Below are 22,435 nucleotides of genomic sequence, written 5' to 3'. Positions count from 1 at the left end.
GTCATTGTGACAATTTTTAGTGTAGGCCTATGACATGCCGTGGGCGTCTATTGCCTATCAAAGCCTTCGCCGCGTCTACTGGCTCACGGGCGCCACTTTTGAACCGTTCGGCCCAATGACGAAATATGTAGTTTATCTACCTAATTGTTATAGTTTTGTTTTAAAAAAACCATCTCTCAACTCTTGCTATATTAGTTATTACAAAATTTTCAGGTATATGAAGGAATCGCTAAAAATATTGAAAAAGGAAAGCCGGAAACTCGATGCGCTGTGAAGACTGTCAATGAACACGCTACTGACAGGTACACTTAACATCATTTTTACTTACAATAAATACTTAGAACTTTGACTTTAAGCGTTGCGTTACCATACTATTTGTTGCGCTCTTTAGGTCTCAGGACGCAGGAATGTTTTGCAAATGAAAAATTTTAAATTAACTGTATTTTATTAAAAATGAGTTCAAAAATTTATACAATATATTCATCGGTTGCTTATAGAGAGCGTATCGAGTTTTTGAATGAGGCGTCAGTGATGAAGGCTTTCGACACTTTCCACGTGGTGCGACTGCTGGGTGTGGTGTCGCGTGGTCAGCCCACGCTTGTGGTCATGGAACTCATGGAGTTTGGCGACCTCAAGACGTACCTGCGGTCCCACCGACCCGACGCGGACTCCTCCTTGCCCAAAAAAGACGACGCAGCACCGCCAACGCTGCAGAACATATTACAGGTAATGTGACTTACTTTTGACGTATATCGGTTACTTTTTCGAATAAAATGAAGAGATGAAGGTGAAGAAGAACCTGTGATGGTCAGTGCACCAAAATTTGGGATCACAATCCTAAGCGGGACAGCATTAACGTGGGCTCTTAAATACACTTCTTTTTCACGCCAGATATCGATGTAGAGGTTGTACCTAGTAATGCCCTCTTTTGAAAGAGACGTGTACTATAAATAAATATTATATTGTTTTCTTTTTATCTAGGGCACATGTGAATAAAGCTTACTTTAATGAGTTATCAACCATAATTGATTGACTCTTTGACCCTCTTTTTCTTATTTTTAAGTATATTCCACATTAATAATAATGGTAGTATACATTATTGTACATTCAAGCAACGAACAGAAATACAAAACAGAAACAATTCAATAAAACACAGGTGTAGTTACACACTGCCAAAATTGACATTATTTTGAAACAATAATGTTAATAAAATCTCTTAGTACTATAACAAATCGTTGATTTATTGTTGTCCAGTAATAAACTATCTTAAAAGGCGAAAATACGACAATACTTAAGCTTGGAATAATATGAATCCTTTTTTAATTTGGAGTACAGTTTGATAGATATTTCCGCAATTCAACAACATTTCCAGATGGCAATAGAAATAGCGGACGGTATGGCGTATCTGTCCGCTAAGAAGTATGTACATCGAGACCTGGCGGCGCGAAACTGCATGGTGGCGGGCGATCTCACCGTCAAAGTGGGTGACTTCGGCATGACCAGGGACATCTACGAAACTGACTACTATAGGAAGGGTTCCAAGGGACTGCTGCCCGTCAGGTGGATGAGTCCTGAAAGCTTGAAAGATGGGGTATGTTCGTTTTTATTATTTATCTAATATGGATGTTTGTAATGTTCCTTCAAACAGTTGACCTGCAATATGCTGTTTGGACGAAACGAATTTTGTGTCATATAAATATATACATGATAGACCACTAACAACACATCTTTATTATTTATAAAATTAACTTATAGAGACTATTCTCTATTAGTCCAATCTTACGCTATGCGAGACGGAGAAAAAAGCTCTTTCTAAATTGAAATGCTTTGATCTTAAAAATAAAATTGATTTATCTAGTTTAATTTTAACAACCAGTGATTTTGTATACTCTTTAAGACTCGCGAGAATTATTTATTCAGATAATCGTCTCGATGTGAAAGTTAATTTCTTTAATTAAATAATTCATTTTCATTGATTCAAAACATAAACAACGTTTTGGATATATTATTTTGAAATTTTGTAGGTGTTTTCAAGTAACAGCGATGTATGGAGTTATGGTGTCGTGTTATGGGAAATGGCGACACTCGCGATGCAGCCCTATCAGGTAAACAATACAAATAAAACCAAACCAATTAATTTGAAAGCTTTCATTATAAAATTATTCATTAGAAATAACAATTTAAGGCAACGTAGCTTCCCGAGAAATATAATTGAAAAAGTTGTCTTTGTCTCTTTACTTTAAAAAAGTCTAACTGATGTGAGTCAAACGTGATACAAAGTCTCAATTCGAATCAAATTACTACAGTGAACACATTCGAGTACTTATTGTACCCATCCGCGAGCTACTTATGCCAAAACTATTGTAACTAAAACATAGTCGATTAACCCAACATGCGTCTTTTTTTACAGGGGCTGTCGAATGAGCAAGTGGTGCGGTACGTGGTGGAGGGCGGTGTGATGGAACGGCCCGAACACTGCCCCGACCGCCTATACGAGCTGATGCGCGCCTGCTGGTCGCACCGAGGTGCCGCGCGCCCCTCCTTTCTGCAGCTGGTCGCCGACCTGGCGCCCAGCGCACAGCCTTACTTCAGGCACCGCTCATTCTTCCACTCGCCGCAAGGACAGGAGATGTACGCCTTGCAACGCACCGCCCTCGGTCAGTATCTCTCGTCTCATCTACAATGCTAACCCTGCGTATATTGAGTCTGCAGATTAAATATTTGATCGGTGTGTGTTGCCAATGATAACATACGAATCGGAGACATATTCGCTTACAACGGGCCTTATAAGAAGGCTCAAGGTCACCGAGAGAGCAATGGACATGTCTGTTCATAATTCACTGCGAGATCTAAAAAATAATGAGGATATCCGCAAAAGAACCAAGGTCATTGACGCGCGAACAATTGCTTGTTTGAAGTTGCAGTGGGCGGGGCACATCGCTCGTGCAACTGAAGGTCGTTGAGACCGAGATGGAAGATTATCGAGCGGCGACCACGAGCCAGTACGCACAACGTGAATAGACCTCACACTAGGTGAACTGAAGACGTGATTAGGGTCGCGGGAAGTCGTTAACTATACGGCTTCCCGCGCTCTGATGATGAAATATAAAATTACTAAAATTAAGGCGTTTTAAAATGTTGTCACTTCAACAGTAAAGTGTTTGTAATGACGAAAGAAGAACGATTTAGCTGCAGAATTTTTTTTAATAATGAAAGTGGCTAAAATACACTGAATGTACTTTAATAATAAGGGAAATGAATTCTTAAACAATTGATCACCAACGTCGTTATCAAATTGATAACCTCTGTTTTTGCTTTTCAGCAAAATTCATAAGGACTATTCTACTAAATAAACTTATTTTTAAAATTACCCGTTTCGGCAAAAACTACATGCCGCGTGCATCAGATGTTGTTTTAATAAATAACAGAACGTTTTTATTCGATACCTGGATGTTATACTTTTTGCGAATTGTTTGATTAAAATAATCATATTTATATTAATGTTTAGCTGTGTTTGATAGTGATACCTTTTATAAGAAAATGGTTGTTATATGTCCTCTGATAAATTACGAAATTTTTTACTGTGGTGAGAGTTTGAAATGAACCTAAGTAAACGTTGTTTTTTGTCTACCGCCATAATAGATTTTTATTGTAAATTGATCCATAGTGAATAATTGTTTAATTTGTATCCGGAGTATGAAATAGTTCAATTGTATGTATTTACATAATCGTCATGTACGGTCGACAATAGAAATGTGTATGTGATCCAAATGTAACAATAGAGTCCGTAAAGTATGTTTTGTTTTTGGTACATTTCAGTAAATGATAACAACAAACCACAAAATAAAATATCAATAGACACAATGTAAGAGATGGTAATGGGGGACTTGTTTGTTCGCACGCTGGTGCGGTAGCTGCGGCCCGCTGACGCCCGTAAGTAGCGCCACGATGCATGCGGTAATGGTACGCACTTTGTTATCATTTCCTGAGTGACCAAAAACCATGTAGCTATGTGCGCATACTCGTAGCTTCGATACCTTCGAACACGTAGGGACCTAGATATATTGGACACTGGACTTTTCATTTAATTCTTCCTAGTAAGTTAGTAATTTTATTAGAACAATAATCGTTTAGTCATTAGATGCTTTTTAGTATTTTTATATGAGATTGAATGCTTGTAGACTAGTATTTTTAGTCAGGCTTCATATACGATAGTATAGATGTATAGTTTTTTTCTTAGTTTTTTTTTATAAATATGTGGTACTGATGCGTAAGAAAGCAAAATTTAAAAAAAAAATGTTTAAGTTTTATATTTACATACATGCGGCATAAATATTTATAACCGTTTATACAGAAAAACCGGTCTCAAGATTGTAATAAGAAAATAGTGAACAATCTTAAGTGAGTGCTAGTAATGTACATAAATCAGTGACACTTTTCTATCATGATGAGCTAGTCTGCCTCATCTTTATCGCCAAAATAAAAACAACATTCTAAGTCTAATATTTGTATTGAAATGTTTCATTGTTATTTTTCAACATAAAGTATCGATGGATATAGGTCTTCAATATTGAATTTCACTACGGGTCCTTATTCACTCACTTTTTGTCGTTCAGATAAAGATGTAAGTGTGTCTGTATGAATGGTCCTATACTTTTTCTTACACAAGTTTCCTCAACATCAAGATACCTCCTCCAAAAATATCTCTTCTCTCTTTAACTATTGGGCTTTGTGTATTATACAACTAATCGTCAAAGTTCATCGGACGTTTGTCGGTGGGAATGTCATAAAACTGAGTCTTTAGAAACAACTATTTGTTCTATATCCGTGCCAGCCAACATACGGATTTTTCATGCAGCCGTCCGGCTCTCTTACAGAAATCTTTAATTCTTAATCAATACTTTCACATAATTTACTTGTGTGAGTAATTTGCAAGGCTGCGCAAGCGAGACTCGCCTCTAGTGATTGCAGTGGTAATGATATCGTATTGGACCGTAAAAAAAAGCGAAGAAAATTAAGGAAATTCCATTAATTGGGCGACGATACAGTCAGTCGGTGTTAATTAGGGTAGGCCCCGTATCATTAGCCACCGCAGTGAACTCTCAGCTAACCGAGGCCATTTTCTAAAATTATAAAATACGTGCACGTTATAGTTTTATAAACTTGAGTGTAATACAACTGTTGCCTTTGATCGCTTTCTTGTAATTGAACCTTGTTGGTACGACAGAGGAGGAGCAAGAGCCAGCGGAGGTGAACGTGGGCGCGGTGGCGACGGGCTCCGGGTCGAACCTGTTTGGTGTGTCGGGCCGGCTCGCGTCGTGGGTGCGCGAGTTGTCGTCGCTGCGCTCGCACGCGTCCGACGACGCGGCCGCGGAGCCGCTGCAGCCCGCGCGCACTTTGAAAGGTCCCAACGGGGTTCTACACGACAGACTGGACGACACCACGGGCTGCTAGCCCCCGCTCGCACTACGGGGGCTGTACGCACGCAGCGCCTCGAGCCGTAAACCCCCTAGCCGTCTCCAGTCGACAAGCCGGCTGAGTGCAGGTGCGGTTCAGTCCCCTATCTCGACGAGCGTGCGGGCCGCGCTGCAGGCCGCAGCGCCTCTATCTACCTCAGGCCGGCGACACTCCTCGCCGCGCTCTTCGAATGCTAGTTGTAAGCGTAGCTAGTGAATTGTTCGCATTATTTTATTTATTTTGTACGCTCGATTCGATCTCGCGACGGTATGCTATCGCGCACTGCTCCTGCCGCTGCCTTGTCGATGCTCGACCAACGATACGATACGTTACTTGTATCGATATATAACTATACAAACCAATACAATAGAACTTATTTTGTTGCTTCTACGAATATATTATACTTAATATATTATTAAGTACTTATTAGTATATTTACGTGGGTCATGGAGTGCTGATCAGTTATTCAAACTTTGAATGACTTGTAGGTCTCATTTTATTTGTTTTAAAACATATTTACAATTGTATCATTTTTATCAGTTTCATTAAAAAATATTTGAATCGACACAACCTGGGTAAACCAGAATCAACGAAACATTTAAATCAGCTATGTTATTCTGTTATAACATTTACATGTTCATAAACTTTATCAAATGTATTTTTTGGCTAACTTAATACACGTCGACTGACACAGAGGCAGGACTAGGATCTGTACTTTCTTATCTGTCAGTTCAGCTTACAAAAGGTGTACCTACACAGCAGACGAGGCAGCGGCAGTCGCACTGTCCGAGGATCACTTCATATCAGGGACATGAATATTTTTGCTGGAGCTATATCGAGTCGATCTGTTTCGACGTGAATCCTATATAGTTTACCTCAGTAATATAGTTGTATCAAAGTCATTTATGACGCAGCCTATTATCGTTAAGTTTACAAAGTAAGATGTAAAGTGTGTATAGGTACGTTACGTAGGTAAGATTGTGTACAAATTATTTTTATTGATTTCCCTTCGCGGCGGGTGTTGAATTTGTCGATGGCTCGTTGTTGTTAAGAGCACGTTTGCCAAAGTGCGCATCACACGAATTTGTCACCTGTTCCGCTTTACGTTATCGTTTAAATATGTGTATTTATAATACTCATTGTCTGTTTCATTCGCGACATTTACTTTCATGCTAAGCAAATTTGTTGATTATCATTCTTAACTGTTAATCAAATTATGATCTGGAGATAACCCACGCATATATTGTATATTAACTCTTTATACAGAAAATATATTAATAAAAATGTATTTCGATTATACTATATCCGAATAGTTTCTATTGACGACGCCGAAGCGATCACATTTGTATCAAATAAAACTCAATCGATAATGTACCATTATTGTTGCATAGTTTTTATGATTATTTAGTATGAAATGGCCTTTAGCGAATCTAGCGAAATTGCAAGATCAATGTATATAATTGACCAGTGAGCTTACCGCAAACTGACTAAGCTAAATTTTCATTAAACTCGCTTTTATTTTTATGCGATTTAACCCTAGTTGATTATAACGGTAACATTAATGTTCATCGTGTAAATCAGATTTATGTCGAAATAGTTGAAACATTAATAACATTGGTCATATATTTTTTATCACATTTTTTATAAATTTGTAATTTGCTGGCATCGTAATAATAATAACGCCATGTCATAAAGTGCGGCATGATATAGATTAGTTATCTCGCTGCCAGCAAATTAAGGCTCAGTTACAAACGGCCGTAAAATTCATGAACTTTACAAAATAATATTATAACAATTTAAATTAGCTTATCATTGACATTAATGTGAAACACATGCTGACTAATATACATATGTAATCATTCAATATAAGAATCCAAGAAACAAATCATGGACCCCATGGAGCACATAACTAAAACTGAGTCTAATGTGAAATTATAAATGTAATGTTATTATTGTCTTATAAGGGTATAAACGAGTGCCTTCAAAAATCCAGCCTTCAATGGAATGCAGGATTGATGATTGTGAGGAACCACAGCGCCACTGCCAGCCCGCGCCGGGAACACTGTGTCCGTACGCCTCCTGTAGCGCGCCGCGACGCGTGCGGCCAGTCGTGTCGGACCAGCTGGACCCTCATTGTTACATACCGTTAGAATGCCATTTATATACAGGATCATGTTTCACATTGCATCTTATTTATAAAATTATATTCTACAATATGACAAGTATTGAGAATCATAAAATGTTTGTGAGGTAGTCGCGAGAGGTGTTGTTGGTCGTTCTGGGCTCAAGGCACGATGCATCGGTTCTTTTGAATTAGATGAAAGAGTTAATCTTTCGATTTCCAAGTTGTAAATCCAAATGTTTTAATTTCGAATCTGCATAGTGCCTTTTGCTGAAGCGATCGACGTTGGAGCAGAGTTGAAACATTAGAGTAGGAGAATGTTAAATTTTGAACGTTAGCTAACTATAGCTTGGAGACGGAGGACGACCAGTAACGGGAGGCCTGTGGTCGCGCGGAGGAGGAGCGCTCCGTTGCTACGGCGACGAGGGACGCACAACGTTGCCTCCACACAGCGTTCCCTATGGGCCTAACAAATACCCCCTACCTTTGTAACCTATGCTCTTATCTTTATCAGTATTTACTATTTATTGTGATTTCCACCTAGTAAGGCAGTTATGTTACCTCATTCTTTTTTATTAGTAATTATGTTATTCGTAAATTATTGACTGATAAAATAATTTCCAAATGATGTGTTCCTCGTGTGATTTGTGTGCGTGATTATGTAATTGATAGTGTCGGGGTAGCGTTGTGCTTTATGCTCAATTTAGATACAATTTCACCAAACGATTGAGATAGTGGATAATTTTGATATTTAATTTAATGAGAACCGAGTACCTATAATAATAATTTTAATATTTATATTAATAAAAAGTTACAAAAATAGCGAAACCTAGTTTTTAATAAGTTTCCTTTACGTATCCCCCCGATTGAAAACATTTTATAACCAAGTTTAGTACAATCTTTATTAATAAATCAAAAATAAATTTTATCTCAAAGTTCGGCAGTTTTAATTATTCGTTATATTATAAAATAATCATTTGTTTTGTTCTTTGAGCTTCTTTAATCTCATCTTTCTTAAGTTCAATACTTTGTAGCCAGGTTTTGGAGGTAATTTACATTGGCATGGATCTTTGGTTACAAATATTTTCAAAAAGTTCGCCATTCTGAAGCATCCCAATTCTCCATTATCCTTTAATTTCTTTAAGTTTTCTATATAATATTCGGGCAAGTGATGCTCAATGGCACCAACAATCATTACTTTTTTATAGGCATAAGATGGCCAACGCTCAGGAGGTATGTCATCATTATCACCTCTGGGAAGTGGATTAACTTTTTGTATATATGCGCGACAGACAAATTTACCCATATGTGGCGTGTCAACTTCAATATGTTTAATGTAATACCTCTTAGTTTCAACACCTTCTTGACTGTTGATAGAAAATTGATTTCAATTATTTAACAACTTGAATAAAAATAAAACTGTACAAATACAATACTTGCTTATCGAGAATTGATAAATCATCGTTGTTAACTCGCCAAATAACACCCCAAACATGACAATTTGCTGTTGGCACTATTGTAGCTTGAGGACCACCCCAAAACTTAGAGTATCGGATAAAATCGACCCTGTGGTTCTAAAAACGATTGTAATTATAAATACTGATTAAAACAATTATCATTAATATAAGAAATATAAAACAACAATATCTTACATCCAAACGAGCAATGGAGAGAAATTCTGATCTTATGTTTTCAAGACGTATTCTTAATGTTAATATATTGCTCCCGTACGAAAAAAACAATGATGTTGGAGATTCATTTATTGAGGTTGATTTAAGCATAGCTAGAAATAATGTAAACAATTTTTTGACTTTGTCATATTTTATTATAAAAATAATGTCAGTTATCACAAGAAGGTAACATTATGAACATGCATTGGATACATATTTTAAACTTTATACACAGATATTTAAAAAAGTTATTTAGCTACTACAATCACTGGGTAATTGTAATTTTTCTATCATTTTTGGTGAAGCATTCTGTCCATTGTGTGGGATCCTTCTCAATTTTTCAATATACTCTTCTGGTAATTCACATTCAACTGCTCCCAACAATATACATTTTAAATAAGTAATTGATGGTCTTCTGTCAAATGGTATCTCTTCAACATCTGTCCGAGGAGGTGGATTTATAGTTTGCTGATATGTCCGACATTCCAGAACTGATCCATTAGGTGTTTTAACATTAACCATCTTTGGAAAATACCAATTTGTATTTACTCCTTCTTGCCTGGAAAATATTATTTCAGTTCATACATAATAAATAAAAGACATCTATTTTGATAAAAGCTAGTTTTTATTACTGTACCCATTTCAATAAAAAACTAGCTTCAAAAGTAAAATAAATTTATAGTTACCAATCCAAAGATTCAAGATCATTGTTATGTATTCTCCAAATAGCTCCCCATATGTGATAACCATTGGTAGGGACAATAGTTGCTGAGGCACCTCTCCAGTGGTCAGAATACTTAATAAAATCTAATTGGTGATCCTACAGACAAAATGCAACCATAAGTTTAAAAAATAATTGTAATAAAAAAGTCTTTTTATGTTATAGGATGATTAAGAAATTCATCTCATAATGGATTTTGCAAAACATGTCAAAATATTTCACTTGCGATAAAGGCAAGGTAATCAAAGATCAATAATTTTACTGCATGATGTACCTAATGTTAATTCTATAATGAATATAATATACATTGAGATATGTAGCCTTTTATCTGACCAACTGCTTCTAATATAGTTGATAGATATAATCATTTTAGCTTTAAAAACTAATGACTAATTTATATATTCATGAAAAAAAGTTAAATAAAGTAAATGTTAATTTTTAAATTCATTTACACGAAACAGTACTTTACAGACAACAACTCGTATGGGACTATAATGAAATTACTGTTATTAAAGGGTTATGTATAAGGAATATGAATTTTGTATATAACCAAACAAATTACAATCATAACTACTCTTTTTGATACTATAAATTACTAGAGTACGAAATCTTTAAATGCATTCATGTTTTATATCCTTTAATATTAAGATAATTTTATTAAATTAAATTAGTTTCAGCTGTTGCGATAATTTTATGTACTTACGTCGAGTTGTCCGATTCCTAAAAAAATTGCCGATGGATTATTAATGTGTATTCTCTTTTTTAATAAATTGCTTCCGTAAGCAAAGTAAAGAAATGTATCAGTCGCCGGGGTCACCATTTTTATTTACGAGGAGATACTGTGATTCAAAACTTACACAAAGTCAGGCACTGTCAAACACCTATTTACGTAAATCTCACTAATCAAATGATAAAATCTTCCATTATATTTGCCGGACAGAGTTAACAACAGGTCAGCACTCGTTCAATCGTACTTTTGTAAACTAGGGTTAGAGATCGATGATTGCATTGGTGCCTAACAATATGATGATGAAATTTAATGATTTTATAAAAGAATTGAAAGTAACGTTTTTTTTAACATCTCACAAACATTCCTCAATATGTGAATAATTATCAGATTCTAGATTTTAACGTAATTTTTCTTCTTATTAGGCTACGACGATGATGACGCGATGCGTCAGTTGTATTTCTCGAAAGAGGTAGATTAACATTTTATCCTCGTGTAAACACTTCTTTAACTCGTTATTGCTAATCAAAACTTTATTATATCAAACTAGCTGATCCCGCAAACGTTGTTTTGCAAGAAAAAATAGTTTTTAATTAACAAATAAAAAATAAGGGTTTGATCGTAGAGGGGTGAAAATTTCGGTTTGTGTGTATTTTTATATGCTGCATCATAAAAAAATAAAAACAAAAAAAATTGTATAAAAAATAGGATAAAAAATTTAGGAGTTGACCACCCTTATCACTTAGGGGTATGAAAAATAGATAGTAGCCGATTCTCAGACCTACTGAATACGCATATAAAATTTGGTAAAAATCGGTCAAGCCGTTTCAGAGGAGTTCAAGTTCGAACACCGTGACACGAGAATTTTATATATTAGACTAGCTGTTCCCGCAAACGTTGTTTTGCAAAAAAAAAATAGGTTTTAATTAATAAAAAAATAAGAGTTGATCGTAGAGGGGTGAAAATTTAAGGTTGTATGTATTTTTGTATGCTGTATCATAATAAAATAAAAACCAAAAAAATTGTCTAAAAAAATTAAAAAAAATAATTTAGGGGTGGACCACCCTTATCACTTAGGGGTATGAAAAATAGATAGTAGCCGATTCTCAGATCTACTGAATACGCATATAAAATTTGGTAAAAGTCGGTCAAGCCGTTTAGGAGGACTTCAAGTTCGAACACCGTGACACGAGAATTTTATATATTAGATTAGTGAACACTTATCAATGCATAAAATAACATTCCAAATATCCAGTAGTAATAAAATAATGGCAAGTCAAGATATAATTAATAGAATAAAAGTCAAAAAGTATTTTTTTAAAGTTTAATGAATTCTAGGTTTTTTTTATATTAACAGAGAGACAATAAATTTATCTTCTAATTATCTCAATCATAACTAAAAACTTTTAAAAACTTTCGCACTTCCATGCTTTCCAATGCAATATTGTACAGTAGCATATATTTTCATAAGTCGCCGATCAACTGCTTTAAAATGCTCTTCTGTCGCTAATATGTTTCCTTGTTTACCCGCCAAGAGTTTTATTGTTTCAGATAAACTTCCTCCCGAAACCATTTCTAGGTGTTGCCATGTCTTAGAAGACAATCTATGAAAATTATTTTATTGATAGTAATACGTATCATATAGTTATCAACTTAAAGGAATAAAATTGAACTAAATATAATTATAGTAGTATTCTTACATGCAACATTGGTATAGTGGTGCCAAAATGTCCAGTTCATCTACAGAGGGGTTTCCAAGACCTTTTCCATTATCTAATAATATAATCCGATCTTTGTAAACTTCGTAGCGATGTCTATCACCATTTTGAATTAAAAAATCAAAAACAGCCACGTCTACCAGATTAAGAATCCTTTTTAAGCTCAAAGTTCCATGTACTTTTCTGTAAAATCACTGGATAATCAACTTTTATTATATACATTTTAAATACAAAAAGAATGGGTAACATAAAATATTTTAAAGGTTTAGCTGTTTTATCATATTACTACAAGATATTAATTACATTAAGTGCATCAAGGAGTTGAGATATGCAATCAATGGATAATTTTTAATACACCTATGATACATTGTATCTCATATGATCTAAGAAACACAATGTCACAATGCAGTTTGCAGTTGGTTTACACTTACGATTAGGTGGGGAAACATTATTAATCATCTATGTGACCATATTATGCTCATGAAAATTTAAGCAAGGTTATTCAGCATCTTACTCCATCCACCTGTCTTATTTGGCCATCCATATGATTTATATGGTTATTATTATTTTAGACAACTGCAAGAAAGTATAGTGTAGTGTTTTTCAAGACAGTTTGATATAAAATAATGAAAATTGATAACATTATTGATTAATTGTTAATAGCACAAAATTTTAACCAAGGTGGCTTTTTGTGCTGTCTACCATTAAAAATTGCACAGACGTTATTCTTAATATTAATTAGGGGTATTTTAGTCAAATTTTACACTACTCATGTCATTTATTAGAAATAATTTCTAGAATTTTGTTGTTAAGAAAATCCTATTTACACTCATAAGATTTGCAATATTTATAATACAAATTACTTATATATGTTAATTCAGAGCTGCAATAACAAATCTGGGTTAAAATAGTAAGAAATGAACAGAAATTTATCCCACTTAGATTTATAAATATAAAATAAGATAGATTTAACTAATTTTCAGAAATAAATTGTAATTTTTCTAGATAAAACTACAATAAAATGCATGCCTTACAATAATTTGCTATTAAAATAGTCAATTTTATAATTATGTAATTATTTATAATGCACAAATCACATCAAGTGTAATGATAGGCTCCTCGGAAATATGATAACAATCATAATGCTACCTGTGCTTATTAAATGGGTACTAGGATGATAATTATCATATTTAATGGATAATAATAATAACTACATCAATGAACTTGCTATAATAGAATATAATCAAAATAAAAAGATTATTGTTATGGTTTTATACAAGTGGTTCACATTTCTTAAATGACTATGAAACACAGCATTTGTTATTTCTTTTCTAATAACACAGTTTACTGGTTTTCAATGTCATTAAATTCATGATTTTTAAAAAATAATTAGTGTAATGAATTAAGGTAAAAGCATTTGTATTAAGCCAGGTTTAATTTGAGCAATACTTACTTACAAAAATTATTATCTTTTTCCCATTCCATTTTTTTATTAGTATATGATCTGCGCCAGGGAGACTTATGAACTTGAAATTGTTTATCTAAATAAAGGATAGCAGCACCCTCAATTTCACCATTCTTGTCAGGACATACTGTTTCATTTCTTTTACAGTAAAAACATTTTCCGTAAATGCATACTGATCCACTATCTATAATTTTGTTTTCATTAGTGCCCAACATTATTTTTGTAAATCTAAACAGTTATTTATGATAAAAAACATAAGTATTTCAAATAAGCTTGATTAATATTAATATCTACATATCTATATCACAATTAATTTATTTATTATTGAATTAATTAACTATTAAAACTTTATTATTAAGTTATCCCTTTAAATTAAAGATATAAGATGATGTTTCTGGATAAAAGAAGTCTATTAAAAAATCAACAAATGCCTTGGAGGTATATCATGTACATTTTTTAACATTATCAGAGAATAAATGAAATATCCTGTCAAGTTGAAATATTTTTAAAAACAGTAATGTGACTAATGTATAATTATGCTATGTTAACTTTTTTATTTTTAATTAATTAATTACCATTTTTAATCATTGTTTTCTTCAGTCCCAATGTTCCTTTGACCAATATATCTTTCTCAATATGTATTTTCCTGATAACAGAAGGTGCAATCCATTTAAAATTTAGCACCATTGCTAAATAGAAGGCAAACACTTCAGAATTGTGTCTATCATATCCTGCATATATGTCACCATTTATAACATCATTTAGATTGTACCTCTTTGGCTTAAAATACAGTTTTTGTTTTCCCTTTATGAAAAAAAGTATATTGTATATATACTGCATGTGCACTCATTAAATATGATCTACAGCTAATTTTCCACTAAATAAGCTGTTTAAAATTCAGATATTTTTTTATTAGCAATGATAAATGATATAATTTTATTCCGTACCTCTAACAGTAGTAACAGTTTAAGCTGTGTTCCTTTTGGTGCATTATCAACAAGTACTATCTGAGAATTTTGAATTGCTTGCAACATCTTTCCTGGGGCTCCATCTTTATGAGGGAATAAAGATTCCATACTAACCCACTGAAATTGTCAGTCAGATAATTGTAACTTCATACTAATTAATTTAATTAAACTAATTTTAATAAATTAAAATTTAAAAATTTAACAGGATAATAACTATTCAACAGATAATCAATGCTTACTTCTCTTGTTTCATGCCAAACATCATTTATGTTCACAATAGAAGTTGAATTGAATAAATTTAAAAGATCTCTTTGATTTTCTATAAATTTAGAATTTTTAGTTTTGTACTGATCAGGCAAATAATTCAAGTACGTATAAATATCTTTAAAAACACTCGGCGCTAAATCAAATTTTATATTGGGTAATATATGTGGTGAAGGCTTTTTTCCTGTTGCATTAAGCGTATAAAAAAAATAAATATTGAGTCCAACAAGTAGAAGAAGGAACAGTGAAAATCCGAAAGCATAGTTTAAAGACATGATGAGTGTTTAAACCAATTTATTCTCATTTTCGGTCACCTGGAAGTACAGAACCATAGCTTTTCATAGTTTTAAGCACATTTGTGTGTTGTTATTAAATGTGCGTTTTTATTCTCTTTTATAGTCAATATTATCATAGAGGTAACTTATTTGGATTTCAAATGAACGAGATTTTAATGAGTAAATACATTGTAATATATCGCAATATATGTAATTTACCGCAAAAAAGTATTACATATACGTATGAAAGCTGTTCAAAGTTTAAAAGTTTTACCCATCTGTCATTTAGCTGACTAGCTGACTTTTTTTTTCTTCATTCGAAAGGCAGAGGATTACACTCAGAAGTTTTACTACTTTCTTCATTGATATATTCTTATGACTTAAATATTACTATTTTTTCAGAACGATATGAGTATAACGCAACACCGCAATGACATTACCTATATTAACTTTTTTTTTATTTAGTTATACCAATAAGCTGATAACGTCGCATGAAGTGCTACTCATAGCTACTCAGGTACATTTGGAATAATGTCTAGAATAATATTTTGCATCAAAAATAACGTTTCGATTACTGCAAAGGAAGTAATTTTATTACTAATTTAAACATAAAATTGGTACATATCACAAACGTATTAATTGTACCTATTACAAATGTATATTTGCTGTACGCATCATGGGTGTATTATATAAAAACCATCAAATAATAATTAAATTGTTGTTTTTTATTACTTGTGACAAAATTATTTATTACCAAATCTAAAATATTTGAATTGATGAATGGCAAAATAATTTTAGTATAATATCATAAAGAAACATTGAACGGGTAGCCTAGTCTGTTTCGTATATGGCTGTCAGCAATTCTTCCGTTTGTAGGAAATGTGTGAAGATATCCTATGTATTGCGGCGGTAAGCCCGCTTCATATGCTCCTAGAATCATGACCTGAAAATATTAAAAATACGATTAAGTAAAACTTTAAAGACGCAATACATCGCATATAACAATTTCCCATACAACATAAATTTTTCTGTTTTAATTATAGTGATTTAATAGAAAATGTCAATTACTTGGAAAAGCAAGTGATTTTTAGAAGATTCGATATAATTTTAAAGAAATTTATTTTGAAAATGTAAAGATAATTTAAAAAAAGAATCGGTTGTTGTGTAACTTAAAATTTTGAATGCAATAATGTGTCCATGAGGTCGGTGTTTGTTATTACGCAAGTATAGCAATGGATTAAACCTATTTACTTTACTCATTTCATAAATAAATAAATTATTTGAACCAAAATCATAGAAAGCTGTTATATTTATAATTTTTCACCTGAAGGTACGTGTTGGATGGTCTTCTGGCAGGTGGAAGCGATTCTCCTTCGTTCAATTTAGGCAGAAGAACAAGTTCTTTATACGTTCGTGCAATAATATCCCGTCCTTGTGGTGTTGTCACAGTGACGTTTATGGGGAAATACCACCTTAAGTGTACACCCTCTTGTCTAAAATAAAGTAACCGCTATTTTATTATTTCAAGTATGCTATTACATTGTAACTAAAGAAAAAAAACAATAAAGCGCAATTACACAAACATTTCTAGGTTTAAGCATAATTTTCCACGAAAAAATATATATTGCTTATAATCATTTTAAGCTGAATGAAAAATAAATAATAATGATTTGACATTTATGTTCATACTCACTCGTCCAGGCGATGCATTTGACTCTTCTCGATTACCCATACAGCGCCCCAAACTGAGCTCCCAGGATCCTTAACGATGGTAGCAGCAGCTCCACGCCACGCTGGTACGTACAGGTTAAAATCTAATCTGTAGCCCTGTTGGTATAGTATATATAAAGCCTGTTTTTCTCATTTAAACTATTTTTTTGTTACTAGCCCGTTTTCCTTCTCAATTTCTAGATTCTGGACTAAAAATACGTTGCTCCGACACTTATTCTACCCGCAAGTCCTGACCGTCCTGACCGTCCTTACGTCACACTTCAAGCAAAACGAGAACAACCGTCTTGTTGACAGACGCCCAACTTTGAGTAACGGCTAAAGTGTAACAGAACTCTTGCGCCGGACCACAATACGAAATCTTCACGATATTATTCCCACAGGTGTATATTTATACACATGTGGGAATATAATAGCCACGGAACTTTGACAAGTAAATTATCTAGTTCATGGACCCTTCCGCTCCGTGAACTCAGTACCGATGAAGCTGTAAAAGCCTTAGGGCTAACTGCATTAACATCTTCAGAAACAATAGAAACAGAAAAGTAAATCATTTCGCAATAGCGTTCCATATGGAACAGTCGTGCGAACTATTTCATACCATAGTCATTCATTTCGTTTGATATAGATGACATCTCTCTCTCTCCTCTCTACTTATAAAACGTCCTCAGAAAATTTTCTGATATTTAAAGTTTTATTATGTGGTCCGATTGCTGTCAATTTTTGACCGACTATAATAACAAATATCGAAAAAAATACAAACATGCCGAATATATGAAAAAAGTTGCCAATGATATTTTAAATTTGTCAGTTTTGTATATTTTCGTAAACGAAATCGCATTTTTGGCCTTTTATATATTATATTTATTACAAAATCTTGAAATGTTAATAATCTTGTAACGAGTTAAAGATATGTTAAAACTTAAAGAAATGTGCGACAGTGGTTTTCTAAAAACTTAAGCCTAGGTGAAGATCGGTTTGAAACATCTATAAAAATCAATCTTAATAAATCAAAAACATGCTGAGTTGGGCAAATACCACATAAGTTAACTTTTTAAATGTAATAAAATGTATCAATAAAAGGTAGGTAATACAGTTGTGATAGCCCAGCGGTAGAGCACTAAGACTCGCAGGCCCCGATCAGCATCACACTGAGCGAAATCTTCCTTTGAACAACCGTCTCGTTGACCATGCGATTTGCCTTCAAGAGCACCATATAATAGAAACGCCGCCATATGGATACTGCGTTGAGAAACGTCACCACAATAAACGACGCGCCATTCGATACGCCGCGCGACTGTCAAAACTACTTACTGTTTTATTTCCTCGTATATAAAAAAAATGTAATTACGTCAATACACGGAATTCCGAATGGTACAAACATGCACTTCAGCGTTTCATTTCAGTTAGGACATAAAACTATTACTACTAATAGATATTATTAATAAGAATTTAATAAATGCGCACTTTTGATTATGTCAAACATTTCCCGTTTGTATTGACACAAATTTATCAACTAACTTAGTACAATATCTAATAATAGTTTATAGCATTTTTTCGCTGTGTGAATATTCAGATTTTGTTTCTGTCATAATTAGCGCTGTAGAAAAACATACCTTAAGTACAGCTGGAGAATGGAATTCTGCGGTTGGATTTCTTAAATGTATTCTTTTATCGAGCATATTGCTACCATATGCAAAATAAAAAAATGTATTATCGCCCTGTTGTGCAAAACAAAAATGACACGAAATAAAACTAAGCAGCAATTCGATTGACAAATGCATTGTTCACGACCGCGCAGTCTAAAACCTAAATACCAATTGAACAAATCCAATACGTCCTTTAACAATTAACCGTTGATTATACTTTAAAACATAAACAATAACCTTTTGGACGTTGTTTTAGAAAACAAAGATACTAAGTAGTTGAATATTTAGAGTAAATATTTAATTTAGCGATTAGAGTGTTGTTTAATTTTATTTTAGTCGTGTACTTAATTGTTATTATTAAATCTAAGAGACTCTCTATTGGGAAGAAACACAACCATCTACTTTATATTCAAATTGACCTTATATTGATTATTTTAAATTACGTATTTATTTTACAATTAAAACTGATGTAATATAGAGAAATGCAAAGGATTAAAACTACATAACCAAAGTATTTTTTATAAATAACAATATTGCTAATTAAAAACACAATTACATAAAAAATATAGATTGTACTTGAAGCGAATTTACACATTATACAAGTTATATTATAATAAAAATTAACTTGAGATCCATTCATTCTGGTATAAAATTTATTAAGAATATTATTTTTATTATATTTATTAAGAAATAGATACAAACTACAATTAAATGTCTGTACAAATTACGAAAAGAAATCTATATTGTTTGAAGGAGTACAATGGCTTACCCAATGATTTCAAGAAATGTAAAGATATTGTAATAGTTAAAAACAAAGTTAAAAAATATGTGCAATCTTTAGTTTATCTATAGAGTATCCTTGTTTTAAAAAAAATAGTTAATACAATGTATTCTATATATGACGACTTAAAGGCGACGTATTAAGATGGCGGAGTCTTAGAGCGGCCCTCCGCCATAGCCGGTTTACTGCGTAGCATTGAACTCCCCGTTAATACAGCGTAATATTGTCTCATTTTAAGTATCTTACCATTAGTTTTATGAGAATAAATACTTTAAACACGACAAAATCACGGAAGGTAGACTAAAGGCTTCGATTGTGCGGGAGTGAGTAGCGAACAAGAAATCTTTACTCGTCGATATGTATTTGTTTGCTGAGACGTCGCGCGGCGAGGGTTGTTTGTCTCCGCTGCTAACGCGATTACGCCCAATCAGCTCCGTCGCCGCCCTAATTGGGCGCACCCCGTGCGAGGGCGGGTGCTTTTTAACAGCTTGCGCAAACATACCGTAGTCCGCACGTCTGAATACACTGCAGCTTGTATGCGCCCTAACCTGTGCGTTTCGATGAAAACATTTACCATTTTAAGAAGCATTATGTTAAAAACAATTACACGATTTTGGTTAGAAACAGCTTACGGTATGTTTTTATAATATAACAATTATTATTTGTATAAATAAAAATGAATCGTCAAATGCGTCATAAAAAAACTAGAACACTGCAATTTTTAATTTTCCATAGAACACTAGAATGGTTTTTTACAAAAAAAAAACGTAAACAATATTTTTTCTTTTTCTGTACAAACCACAGAATAAAAAGCATGTCCCTCGCAGTCAAACATTTAACAGCCATCACAACTATACTATATTTACAATGAAAATATAAACATTTTATTACTAAACTATCGATAGTAAATAATCGCTGTTTACTATAAAATAAGTTTAATAATTTTTCTATTGTAGCGTAGATATTACGAAGTCGCCCCAAGTAGTTAGCTGGAAATTTATATTACGTTTTAATTTTGTTACATATTCACCGTTTAATTAAACGAAAAAGTATATTTTGAACCTGTGTGGATATCAATGTAAAAAAAAACGTTAAAATGAATATTTTAGGAAGCGACAAGTGCATATATCAAAGCTCGACCCTCATTGTATATTTAGTGGCATGTTAGCGTACACGATTTCATTATTAACAATGCAACAGTCCCCACGGAAGGGGCCATCAATCAGGCCCGCAAATGTAGAAACAATCCGACCGCCGACCCGGGCGCTCCGTGATTAATGAAGGTGTTGCAAACTGCTTAGTCATTGCAAAAATTCTCAATGTGACAATCGTTGCTAAGTGTTATCACATCTCAATTATATTTATTACTAATATACATGTCATCAATAAGAAGATTAAGATTCCCGAAACGCTATCACAAAATTATATTAAATGTGATAATTTTTTATTGAAGTAAAACCACTAGTAATGGTAACAATTATTAACATATACCAACAATATTAATTGTAAAAAATATTATTTTACCACATATTAAAAGCAGCTACAAGGTCCACTTTTAGTCATACTTATTTACTTTTAGTTCAAATGTTTACTAAAACAAAAGCTTTAACTAGAACATTAGGGAAAAAAAAACTAAATATATTATTAAATCGAATAAGATACACAAGATATTAAAAGAAAGAAACAAAAATTATTAATAATCAGACAATCGAAATTTAATTTCTTATACATGTTTGTGGAAAATAACTTATTAATTTTAGGATTATGCTATAATAAATAGTAATTAAAGCCGTTGCTGGCATCGTCGCCTTTTAATTTGATACTGACACTCCCATGTTTGATCGTATTCATTAGATAGCTGTAATTGTTTCTTGAATGTATAAATAAATTACTTAAATGTCAAAAATATTTACTTTAGAGGTGTCTAAAATATACATTACTTTAATTTTCAAAACAATGGATATCTCAAGTATAGAGTGAAATTTTAAAGTTGATTTAATTACTGTAACATTTTAAGAAAGAATATATAATATTATGAAATAAAGTTTAAAATACTAGGTCGATGAAATAAGTACAAATTTTTTTTATTATTACATTTCTTATAATCAGAATAAAGTACACAGCTATGAACAGAGTCAATTTTGTGATTAAGTGTGTATTAAACAGTTTCTTTCTTAAGAATTATAAATATTTACACGACCTACATCTACTTAAACTTTAAACATATTCAAAATGATGAACTATAATAACCTTAAAATAGATAAACTGTAGTCTTTCCCACGAGTTCGTACCGTAGACATCATAGTTCTTTCGATATTTTCACACTTATCACAGTTTTTCATTTACATAATATATTTTCACAAATTAATTTATGTATTGGTCAAATTTTTATTTACGTTCAACACTGCATCAGAATTTATATTTCGTATACGAATAAATATACATAGGATCTAATTATGCCTTGCAATTCTAATTCTTAACGTTGTCATTAAATAAAAAATGAGTTGCGATACCTGAAGTGTCGCTGGAGTGTTCTGCACGCCCGTTTATTTTTATATTCCAGATGGCCTCATATACACGAAATATTCTTTGTCGAATTAATAATATACTGGATCACAAAATTCTCGTTATCATCATGGTTTCAGCTGTTAGACATCCGGGCATAGGCCACTCCTATTGATTTACAATAAGACCGGTTAAAAGCGTCCACCACCTTACGATAACCTCATCTCCTTCTCTTCTCCTCCAGTCTCCAGAATCTTAAAGCTGGGACTGATCTTCTCCTTTCTAATTAGATGTTGTTGAGAGCCCGGCATGTTGAACGACCGATGAAGTCTGAAGTATGAGACCACGTTTCAGTGACGTAACTCATAATCCAAGGAACTCCATT

General features: G+C 33.0%; 5 protein-coding genes across 13 annotated transcripts in view; 1 reads left to right on the top strand and 4 right to left on the bottom strand.

Moving 5' to 3' along the window:
* LOC137927018 (insulin receptor-like) overlaps positions 1-8,401 on the top strand; it is a 91,227-nt gene extending 82,826 nt beyond the window's left edge. For 3 of the 6 annotated variants that reach the window (XM_068770789.1, XM_068770787.1, XM_068770786.1), the window contains 6 exons: positions 214-302; positions 498-726; positions 1,373-1,591; positions 2,025-2,105; positions 2,411-2,657; positions 5,228-8,401. In XM_068770789.1, the coding sequence (XP_068626890.1) occupies positions 214-302; positions 498-726; positions 1,373-1,591; positions 2,025-2,105; positions 2,411-2,657; positions 5,228-5,454 (1,092 nt within the window). In that variant the 3' untranslated portion in view covers positions 5,455-8,401. Of the gene's footprint in view, positions 1-213; positions 303-497; positions 727-1,372; positions 1,592-2,024; positions 2,106-2,410; positions 2,658-2,918; positions 3,034-3,819; positions 3,934-5,227 lie in introns of all 6 variants that reach the window. The other 3 variants (XR_011107728.1, XR_011107727.1, XR_011107726.1) reach the window with 3 other exon arrangements.
* A 151-nt stretch (positions 8,402-8,552) lies between these two features.
* LOC137926720 (gamma-glutamylcyclotransferase-like) lies at positions 8,553-9,360 on the bottom strand. The gene is made up of 3 exons (XM_068770402.1): positions 9,232-9,360; positions 9,020-9,153; positions 8,553-8,946 (listed from the first exon to the last, which is right to left on the bottom strand). The coding sequence occupies exons 1-3, from the start codon at positions 9,358-9,360 to the stop codon at positions 8,553-8,555; spliced, it is 657 nt and encodes a 218-aa protein (XP_068626503.1).
* Positions 9,361-9,391: 31 nt separating this feature from the next.
* LOC137926902 (gamma-glutamylcyclotransferase-like) lies at positions 9,392-11,156 on the bottom strand. The gene is made up of 3 exons (XM_068770639.1): positions 10,674-11,156; positions 9,936-10,069; positions 9,392-9,808 (listed from the first exon to the last, which is right to left on the bottom strand). The coding sequence occupies exons 1-3, from the start codon at positions 10,788-10,790 to the stop codon at positions 9,502-9,504; spliced, it is 558 nt and encodes a 185-aa protein (XP_068626740.1). The 5' UTR covers positions 10,791-11,156; the 3' UTR covers positions 9,392-9,501.
* Positions 11,157-12,037: 881 nt separating this feature from the next.
* LOC137926873 (glycosaminoglycan xylosylkinase homolog) lies at positions 12,038-15,752 on the bottom strand. 4 transcript variants are annotated; one of them, XM_068770605.1, is made up of 6 exons: positions 15,662-15,752; positions 14,828-14,965; positions 14,456-14,684; positions 13,869-14,064; positions 12,398-12,598; positions 12,038-12,301 (listed from the first exon to the last, which is right to left on the bottom strand). In XM_068770605.1, exons 2-6 carry the CDS (start codon positions 14,954-14,956, stop codon positions 12,094-12,096), a joined length of 963 nt encoding a protein of 320 aa, XP_068626706.1. In that variant the 5' UTR covers positions 14,957-14,965; positions 15,662-15,752; the 3' UTR covers positions 12,038-12,093. The 4 variants fall into 4 exon arrangements, with proteins under 4 accessions (XP_068626706.1, XP_068626704.1, XP_068626705.1 ...); XM_068770603.1 differs by lacking the exon at positions 15,662-15,752 and adding an exon at positions 15,088-15,647; XM_068770604.1 differs by lacking the exon at positions 15,662-15,752 and adding an exon at positions 15,427-15,647.
* Positions 15,753-16,192: 440 nt separating this feature from the next.
* On the bottom strand, positions 16,193-22,361 carry LOC137926719 (gamma-glutamylcyclotransferase-like). Its single transcript, XM_068770401.1, has 6 exons — positions 22,264-22,361; positions 19,959-20,061; positions 18,732-18,836; positions 17,081-17,214; positions 16,712-16,880; positions 16,193-16,330 (listed from the first exon to the last, which is right to left on the bottom strand). The coding sequence occupies exons 1-6, from the start codon at positions 22,359-22,361 to the stop codon at positions 16,193-16,195; spliced, it is 747 nt and encodes a 248-aa protein (XP_068626502.1).
* Positions 22,362-22,435: the final 74 nt, after the last annotated feature.

This window comes from Battus philenor, unplaced genomic scaffold (genome assembly GCF_028537555.1).
Source record: "Battus philenor isolate CCGP_79_NKW_IND1 unplaced genomic scaffold, ilBatPhil1.0.hap1 SCAF_3, whole genome shotgun sequence".
Classification (NCBI taxonomy): Eukaryota; Metazoa; Arthropoda; class Insecta; order Lepidoptera; family Papilionidae; genus Battus; species Battus philenor.
Note: the sequence above shows the minus strand (reverse complement) of the source record. Positions and strands in the feature narration are given on the sequence as shown.